Source organism: Gymnodraco acuticeps, unplaced genomic scaffold (assembly GCF_902827175.1).
Source record: "Gymnodraco acuticeps unplaced genomic scaffold, fGymAcu1.1, whole genome shotgun sequence".
NCBI lineage: Eukaryota > Metazoa > Chordata > Actinopteri > Perciformes > Bathydraconidae > Gymnodraco > Gymnodraco acuticeps.
The window spans coordinates 919871-930166 of record NW_022990341.1 but is presented as its reverse complement, the minus strand read 5'-3'; the positions used below and the strand labels follow the sequence as shown (position 1 = coordinate 930166).

General features: G+C 40.9%; 1 protein-coding gene across 1 annotated transcript; it reads right to left on the bottom strand.

The window, feature by feature from the left end:
- Positions 1-1054: 1054 nt before the first annotated feature.
- s1pr3a (sphingosine-1-phosphate receptor 3a) lies at positions 1055-4854 on the bottom strand. The gene is made up of 2 exons (XM_034223463.1): positions 4612-4854; positions 1055-3869 (listed from the first exon to the last, which is right to left on the bottom strand). The coding sequence occupies exon 2, from the start codon at positions 3745-3747 to the stop codon at positions 2563-2565; it is 1185 nt and encodes a 394-aa protein (XP_034079354.1). The 5' UTR covers positions 3748-3869; positions 4612-4854; the 3' UTR covers positions 1055-2562.
- Positions 4855-10296: the final 5442 nt, after the last annotated feature.

The following is a 10296-nucleotide window of genomic DNA, read 5'->3' as shown; positions in this document are numbered from 1 at the left end:
CTCTATCCAGATATCACGACACTGTTACTCTAAAATAATCGACAGACATGGTTGTGAGCAGCTTCATGTAGGAACTATTTTCTACACCCACCAACCATATCAGCATATTTCTACTCATGGAAGAGAGGCTTGTGCTCTTATACGCCTGTTTACCTGAGCAAACTAATGAGAGCCAAGGATTATTTTAAAGGGGCTTTTTTGTACACAATTTCAGGTTAATGTTTGTATTTTGTGCCTCTACTGTGACATGTTCACATGCTTTAATACTCAAAAAGTGCTTTGAACTTTGGGATTTTAGCCTTTGCAGACCATTTACGTCCACAAAAACCTACACAACACACTACTGGAAAGTGAAAGCATAATAGGGTCTCTTTAAATCTAATGCTGACACAAGCATGGTGTGTTTTGGTAGAAAGAAAATAGGTCCTTAATGAAACCACTCCCAAAAGGACTGTAGATTATTATAAGTTATGAGGTCATGACTTCTGGAAAAAATATTTCCTTTAGTTTTCAAATGTAAATAATTACTAAAAAGTGAATTGACTATTGTTAATGTTCTTATGTTTGTGTGTTTAACATGCATTAACTGTGTCATGATTTCTGAAGAGAGACATTCCCGTTGAGTTTTCAGATGTCTTTTTTTTATAGGCTTTAAGCACCAAAGGTCAAGTGTCATTAGAATGAATTAAGCAGTTTATTTACATCAAAAGAAAAGGCCAACATCTCTTTATCTAATACTGTACCTTCAACACTTGGCATTTATCAATCTATATTGATGAATAGAACTAAAGTGAGAGGAACAATATGTATTCTCGATTTGTTGATCAACTGTCCCTTTAGGCTTTCATGTGGCGACAACAGACTGATCCAAGCAAACATTAACCATTCATTTGGCGCACAAAATATACGGACAAAATCACTATCCCTGGTTTGCCTGAATATTTATCCTGATAATGTTTGCAGAGGAGCAGCAATGACACGGTTACACAGGATGAGAAGAAGGGGGTTGAAAGCAGGCAAGACATCGATTTAATATAAAAACAGGACACGTATGAAAATCTCATAAAAGGGAATAGGATTTTATTTTATTTGCTATATAACGGTATCAGGCACTACACCACCCAAGGCAGAAATGTCATTTGCAGTCTACCACCATTAAATAATTCACATCCAGCACTCCTATCGCTATAGTGGTTAGTTGACGTGTGAGTGGTTTCTAGATGTGCTGATGAGAAGCAAACATGTCAATGAGTGTTGTTTTTAGCCACGCTTATTTAGATGATGCTGACAGAGTAAAGACAAATGGGAAAGGAGTCAGTTCTAGAAATATAGAACTGAACCTAAAATGGCAAAAAATGGCCGCCATACAGAAGTTAAACCCTACTGATTTGAGTAAATCACTTTTCCTGTAGCACCACCCTCAAGACAGTCTTTACTCGCTTGTCCATTAGTGGTGAGACTCTGGAAATAACAATGTTGTCTCGCCATGTTTTATTCTTCCAACACTTTTGATTTATGTTGTGTAATGAGTTTCACAGCCTCATGAGGTCGCTGGTCTGACAAACACATCTTTGGATTTCTCTCACCGTGCATCTCAATCCTACCCAAATCCTAGTACCATGAAGGGTTTTATGCACACAAAATATACCAAACAAGTATACTAGACAAGTATACCAATAGTGTTAAAATGGGAAATGTTTTCACAGAAAATAAATAATTTACAAAGTAAAGGTGTAATGCAAAATACAGGTAGTATTACAGGTAGAGTATTTGCATATGGCACATGTAAAACAAGCACTCCGATTTGATCATTTCTGATTATAATGACATAGTAAAAATGAACACATTGACATTTATACAATTAATTATAGTGTTGTTGTTTAAAACATTACCAAGTTTCACAGAAATGAATGAGGACAACATATTTAATTTGGTGCTTGCTTTAACCCAAACTGTTGTGCTTGTTAGTTTTGAAATGTGCAACATAAATCATTGTGTTAGACAAAAACAAGTAACTCTGGTGTTGTGATTGATATCATTGAGTTGTTATAAATACTAGTGGCTTTGAATGATCTAGAAGATTGTTATCTGGTTTTATCTGAATATCATTACTTCATCCGATCCATAGTGCATAAACAAAAAGTGGCTGATAGCAGGACAATGTCAGTTCAAGGTAGGGCTGGGCAATTCATCAATATTATATTGATATGAGACTAGATATCATATCTTACATTAGTTATCTTTATTATTATAACTTGTCATTTGCTGGCTTTACAACATGCACTTTAAGTGATGTCATTTTTTTAACCAACCAAACTGTTTCTGGCTGTTCTATTAAGGCCACTTAGACATTATATCCACATAAACAATGATTATTTCATAAAAATCTCATTATGTAAATACTTTATGAAAGCACCAATGGTCTTCATCAGTCTACATGATCATCGCAATATCGAATATATTTGATCAGAAATGTTGTGATATTGTATTTAATCCCTATCGCCCAGCCCTAGTACTAAGTCTACTCCTGTGTGACTGTAACTCCTCACAATGTGCTTCCACTCAGAACTTGTTGAGTGGCGGCAGCGCCTTCACGAGCACAGCTGAGAGCAGGTCTGCAGGTCCAGAGGGGAGTGGCAGAGCAGTGGCTGAGGGGTCTCCATTCTTGTTTTCTGAGTGCATAGGTTTGGGAACCTTCCCTCTTTGCAGCGTGGTCTTCCCCGGCCCACTGCCCCCCCCTGCACTGGTCTTGCTGTTCTCCGCTGTGGGGATGACTGTTCCCAGGTTGGGGTTTCCCAGCACGGCGGTCCCTGTGTGCTCCATGCTGGTCTGACAGCAGCACAGCAGCCTGAAGAAGGCCGCCCTCATCTCCCTGCTGGACAGAGTGTATATCAGAGGGTTGAGGGCCGAGTTGAGCACAGCCAGGGCGATGAACCAATCCACCTGGAAGAGCACGGGACATTTATCTGGGCTGCAGCCAACATCCAGCAGCAGCAGGAGAAAGAGGGGCGTCCAGCACATGACAAACACTCCCAGAACAATAACCACTGTCCTCAGCAGGGCTAGAGAGTGCTCTGACTGGCTGCTCACCCTGCGGCCGCTGGAGGTCACCAGGCGGTAGATCCTGATGTACAGGATGATGATGGCCACCAGCAGGGCGCTGAAGACGCTGATGCAGAAGGCCACGTAGCTCTTAGCGTAGAGCGGCAGCACGGTGGAGCAGGAGGCCATATTGTCCAGGCAGTTCCACCCCAGGCTGGGCAAGGCACTGAGCAGCACTGACACAAGCCAGCAGGCTGCCAACAGTCCCAGAAGTCTCCCGCGACCTGCTGTCTCACAGGGACGCAAACGCACCATAGTCATGTGCCTCTCAATCCCGATGGCCAGGAGGCTGAAGGTGGACGCACTGAGGGCCACGAACATGCTGCCTTCTCTGGCCAGCCACTGCACCGGGGTCAGGAAGAAGGTGTTGCGTCCCGAGGTGAAGATGTTGACCACATAGGCCACGCCGGCCAAGAGGTCTGACAGCGCCAGGTTCCCAATGAGGAAGTACATGCGGCTGTGGAAACGTTTGTTCCTCCAGAGAGCCAGCAACACCGTGACGTTCTCCAGGACGATGAGGCAGCAGATGAAGAGCAGCACGGCCATCTTGCAGGCCCCGCTGCTGCGAGGCCGCTCCCACTTCCCCGAGTGGTTGTAGTGGCTCACGATGACAGTGTTCATCCCCTCCTCCACCATGTTCCCCATCCTGACTGGCCTTTCTTTGGCCTTCCTGGGTCAGACAGCAGAGGGCGCCACAACACTGGACACAGCAGAGGATGCTTAACCTGGCAGGGTAACAGCTGGCATCTTACAGCCTCCTGAAAGACCTGTAAGAGAGAGAATATGTATATTTAAAGTTATATCCAACACTTTAAAGTCACAAAAATTACATTCAACAACCTTTTGGATACTTTATCTAAGAAAGATATACATAGAAGGACTCTTACATATAAAAGTATTAGTTAAAAAGGTGCATATCGAACAAAAAACTGCATAACTAACATTTCATTCCTTTATTGTCCTAGCTAAGGTAGCAGATTTCATATAAGAGAATATAAATAACACAGACTTGTATAAAGAGAATAAACTGTAGATAAGATTACAACTACTTTGTTATTGTCATGTTAATACTAAACAAACAGCTGTGGCAGTTACTGTTGTTAATACATAATGTGCGATACATGTTTATAAGTATGATTGACTACAACCATAATTGGATACATCTCTGAGTGTAGCCTGTTAAACATCTCGATTTAAAAGCTTACAAATGTATCCAGAAGTTTAACATGTCATTTAATCTTGATGTGGGAGGTGTGTCCAAGATTAATAAATACACAAGGATGTGGACCTATTGGGTATTCTTATTTTTTCAAAATGTAAACACTTTTAAACACTATTTTAGTTGAAACAATTAGTTGTTTTTTTTTTTTTGCGATTTCAGCTTTCCTGTTTTGGAAACGTTTCCCAAAGTTGAATTGAATGATGAACTTTTATAGACCAGCAGGTAAGCTAGTAGGAAAGGTGTCTTCAATGACTGATACTGCTGCAGATAAGAGTAATTGAACTTACCTGATGGAATAACTTGTCTCATCTATACATCCCGGTTGATGGACGATAGTTGAAGTTATTTAGAAAGTAATTATCTTTCCTGCGTATCGATGCACTCGAGCAAATTATGTGTTTGCCAAACATGGGATATCTTCGACGTAAATGCAAAGTCGATATATCGTCCTCTCCCGTATAAACGTTTCCAATCACGGTTTCTCTTTACATCCACTTTGTGTTGCGTCCTGAACTTCATCTCCTCCACACTGTGACTCCTGCAGCTCGGACACTCCCGCCATCACCCCACCCTGCTGGGGGAGGGATTTCCCCCACCTCTCCATTTAGTCTTACATTAATTATGAGTGAGGAAAGAGGTCACAGCCACGCGTGTCATCGAGCCAGACATCAGACGTGTCACTTTGTGTTCATAACGATTACATTAATTTCCAAAATGATAGGGTGGGTTTGATTTGTTTTCTCTTTTAAAGTATGGTTTGTTTTTTATTCAGTTCAGCAGTGGAAGAAGTACTCAGATCCTTTAAGTAAACGTACAAATACTATGGTCCTAAAATACTCCATTACAAGTAAAAGTCCTGATTTCAAAATGTTCCCTTCTTAAAAGTACAGAAGTTTGAGCACTCGTTTTGCAGAATGGCTATTTTCACAGTATTCATATTGTTATGTTTATTATATTACCCTGTTTTTATATATGTAAGAGCATTTTAGTGTTGTAATTTTGGACCAAAGTTAGATGGTTGAAATACTGTAGATTAGCAATACAGCATTGTACCATATTAGCATATGTGTTGTATAATAAATGTAGTTGAGTAATAAGTACAATGTTTGCCTCTGAAATATAGTGGAATAAAGGTAGGCTGTAACATAGAATAAAATGGAAATATTCACGTAGGCCTACATTGTCAAAAAAGCACTTAAGTACAATACTTGAGTAAATGCAGTTAATTCCCACCACTGGAGTTCCGCTGACTGATTCAAACAAGAACATCTCATTTGTTTCAATGTGTCATTAAATTGCTGCACATGCACGCTCATGTCACAGAGGTTTTCCCCGGGGCCTGATGCGCTCCCTGTCATCATCTACACCGCCTTATTCTGTTTTGCTTTGGTTGCATATTTTCAGGATTGATAATGATGATGGATTCATAAACCAACATTACCCCCCTTCCCCCCCTAGTTCAATTTGTTAGAGAACTGAAAGACAAATCCAGATGATGTCAACATTATCTAAAAGTTGACCACAGACTCACGAAATAACCCATGGTGAAGTGTGAGTGATTATTTGCCTTTCTGGGAAATCAGCCCCTCCAGTGACAAGCCAAGAAGTTGCTACCCGTTTGATGTCTGACTCATTGTTGTTTAAGTTCAAATAAAAGATGGCTCGGTCCCTTTGCTCCATCAGAGTGTGAGATAGGTCAGACCTCTCCCATTGAAGCCAACTATGGGAAGGGAAGAGTCATACTTTTCTTGTCCTTTTATGCACTTTCGTTGTTGTATTCTGAAGAAATATGTCACTGATAGGAAGAAGACACTAGTTTGGGAAGCTGCATTTCTATAGTGACCCACATGGTTTCATTATCAATCCGTTTATAAGTCAAGTAAATCAGGTCAGATGCATTCAAGGACACCACAAGTCTGATGTTGATTTAATGCAATTGTTTTCACACCTTCATGGTCTGATTGATTGATTGATTGAAAAGTTTATTAACAGCTTGTATATTGGGTACAGTACAGTACAGCTCAAAACATACAATTGTTAAGGGGATGCAGACCAGAGAAAGACTTTCGTCTTGTTTACATCAGGGTCCCCCATTTCCAATTCATCATGTAATTTAAGACATATAAGACATATTTGACATTTGGCTTATTTACAATTTACATACAGGTGGTTTTTTACATACAGATTGCTTGTTTACAATTTTCATTTTAGATTTCGTTCTAATACATCCTAACCGGACATTTAAGACATACCAAGTCTACAGATATACAGTTAGTAACAGAGTCTAAAATGCGAGTATATACATAGATGGGGGGGGGGGAAGCTGTCCATTGAACGACAGGTTGAGATTTGTACCATTACCGGGGCCAGTTTTGCAATGCTCTCCCCCGAAGGTGCTCTTTAAGAGAGGTTTTGAAGGTAAGTATAGTTTTACTTTCCTTTACAGTTGTGGGAAGAGCGTTCCACCTTGATGTGGCATCATTGCGAAACGTGTATTCCCCCTTTTTTGTGCCAAATCTGGGTTTCACATGATTTGTGGAGCTCCCTCTGGTGTTATGATCATGGTATTCCTTGACCTTTGGGAAGAATTTTGACATGTACATGGGTACCATAGAGATGTAGTGGATCTTGTAGACCAGGCCCATTGCAAGTAGCTGTACTCTGTCGTCTACTCTAAGCCATCCTAGGTTGTCAAAGTGGGCAGAGGTGAGGTGGGTTCTAGATGAAAGGTCAAGCAGTAGTCTGACCAGTTTATTTTGCGATGTTTGAAGTTTTATTTTTAGCGCCTTGGAGGTGCTATGGTACCATGACGTGCAAGCATAGTCATAGTACCCTTGAATGAGTGCTCCTGCCAGAGTTTTCAGGGTGTTTTTGTTTACCAGAGAGGAGATCCGGTATAGGAATCTAGTTCTTTGATTGACTTTTTTTATTACATTGGATGCCATTTTGTCACAGGAGAGGTTTGCCTCAAGAATAGATCCTAGGTATGTAATTTCCTTCTTACTTGTGACAATAATGTCGCCCACTGCAACTGAGAAGTCGTCGGATTTGCTGAGATTATGTTTCGAACCGAAGAGAATGGACTCTGTTTTTACCCAGGTGTAATGATAATTTATTATCGGCGAGCCAGGTGCAGATTCTGCCGAGCTCGGAGCTGAGAGTTTTTTCAACCTGCAACCTGTTCCTGTCAGAGACCAGCAGGGCTGAGTCGTCCGCGAACAGGAACAAGTTGCAGTCACATGCTGATGACATGTCATTTACATAAATTAGGAACAGTAACGGACCTAATATGCTTCCTTGTGGAACACCACAGCTCACTGGGAGGGGGGGGGACAGAGTACCATTTACCTCCACCATCTGTTCTCTCCCCTCCAGGTAGGATTGCATCCAGCTCACCGATAGTTTATCAAAACCAATTGCTTTTAGCTTGTCAATCAGAATGGGGTGATTGACAGTGTCGAAAGCCTTTTGTAGGTCCAGCATCACCATGCCGCAGTACTTGCCCTCGTCCACCTCTTGTTGATGTGGTCGCTCAAATAAAGAAGGCATGTGTCAGTGGAGTGGGATGTTCTAAAGCCAGATTGAAATTCATAGATTAGTTTCTTTTCCGCGAGGTACTTTTCGACCTGTTCATATACTATTTTTTCCATGACTTTCGAGATGGAGGTAAGTATAGAAACAGGGCGGTAGTTGCCTGGGTCCAATTTGCTGCCCTTTTTGTGCAGGGGGGTTACTCTTGCAATTTTGAAGTCTTTGGGTACTTTTCCCTGTTTTATGGAGAGGTTAATTATGTGAGCTATGACTGGTGAGATGGCGGTTGCTGTGTCTCTGAGGAATTTGGAGGGGATATTGTCGTGGCCAGTGGCCTTGTTAGGTTGGAGGGCGCTCAGTTTAATGAGTACCTCTGCTGTTGTTACCCTTGCTAGACTGAAATCATCTTTGCGTACCCCTAGGTTTTTGTAGTAGGTCATGATGTGATCTACTCCAAAAAGCCCTGAGTGGGAGGATAATTTATTTACAAGAGTTGTGGCTATGTTTGTGAAAAAAATGTTCAAGTACTTGGCCACATCCAGTTTGTCTGTGATGAGCCTGTTATCTGTCTTTATGTTTAAGTTAGAAAATCTCGTTTTGAGTTTTTTACTGCAGCCAAGCTGGTTATTGAGTAATTTCCAAAGTTCACGGGGTTTATTTTTGTTTTCCTCAGTTTTGACATTGATGAAATTATTTTTGGCAGTTTTGATCATGGAGCTTACGTCATTTCTTAGTCTGTTTCTTTCAATTTTGAGTTCAGTCACGTGGGCCTGGAGTTCACTGCTCGTGCTTTTGGAAAGCATTGACTGACTTTTATGAAACTCAGAGCATTTTTTGTCTCTGGTTTTCATGGCGGTCAGTATGCCGGAGTGCATCCACGGCTCAGCGCGATGTTTTACCCTGGTTGTTCTTAGGGGGGCCAAATCATTGAGTATGCAATGATTTGTCTGCCGTGCTGTAATCCTGAAAATACCAATCATTATTTTCCTCCTGCAACTTCCTGTTGTGGTGTGACTTGGGTAACCAAGGTGAGAACCATAGACTGTTTGTGCAAAGTGGACCTAGTCACTGTAACACTAACCATTAGTTTGTTGACTACTGTTTTGAAACCCTGGCATTTTAGCCGTCACCAGCTTAGTTTATTGCAACTTGGGATGGTGGAGCAACCTAACACTGAACATGACGTTTTTACTCGACAAAAATTGTTACAATAACTTTTGTAAACAGACAAAAAAACACAGACAACATTCATACTTGGAAAACACTGTGTTACCGTCAAGTCAAACCCAAGGTCGCCCGGCCCTAAAGCCAAGGCAAGTTTATTTATATAGCACCTTTCAACACAAGGCAATTCAAAGTGCTTTACAAAAAACGAAAGACATTAAGAAAATGGCATTTAAAATCAGTCATTAAAAAGAAAAGATAATAAAAGAAACATTAAAAGAAAAAATACATGGATAAAAGTTATAAAGTATACCCTAATTTGTATTTGTTACTCTAAATGCAACAATAATTTGCTAAATGAACTTCATGCTTTGCTTGAGAAAACTGACAACTAGGGATTGAGACTCTACATTTGTCGGGACAACATTGTATTGAGTAAAAAAATGTATAGAGAAGAAGGGGTTATTTTCTCATAGACTTCTATAAAACCAAACTTCTTTTTGCAACCTAAGGTATCCTTCACTTTAGGCCTGAATATAAGTTGAATAGCTAGGTTATATATTAGTTATCCCTTTTATAGTTGTCAAGAAAAAGGAAAATTACATTTAGATGCCATTTCTTCTTCTTGCGAGCTGTTAACTTATTTATTTGTGCTATTGCAAAGTTAGGCTATTGCTATTTAGAGCTAGCATCAGTGTCCACTCAAGGATCTGCCGTTTCTGATCTTTCCGTTGGCATTAGCATTATTTAGCACCGGAGGTTGCCTCTTAGTTTGAACACAAAGCAGAAACCATAGCTGGATTTGGATGGTATGGGACATGATAAGGGCCGTGTGTTAACCACTAACACCCCCTCTTCAACTCAGCTAATCCACCAACCACACAAACAGCCCCCTGCCCCTCTCTGGCACGGCATTGTGTTTAAAAAACAGACCACAAATTCCCGTAAGCCATTATTCCATCCACTGGATGGTGAAATGAGTGGAAACGGAGCGGTAGGGGCTGTTCCTCCTTATTGTTTACACTGTGCACTTTATTGCAGTTTTCCCACTGACTTTACCATGGTTTCAGGAAGAGAGGATGACGATGGTAGAGGTCAAAAGACATCTCACCCGGAGCAAAATGAAAGGGTGACAGAAAGGCTGAGAGATAGTTTCAGAGAATGGGAAAAAGAGCCGTGGAGAAATGAGGCTTTAGGAAGTTCTAGGTGCAAAGTAGTGTGTTTTGTGCCTACATTCCTTCATTAAGGATCATTTATATATCTATATTGATTTTATA

Excerpts from the sequence above, each read along its gene's own strand:
- s1pr3a (XM_034223463.1), bottom strand. The coding sequence starts at position 3,747 with ATGGGGAACATGGTGGAGGAGGGGATGAACACTGTCATCGTGAGCCAC.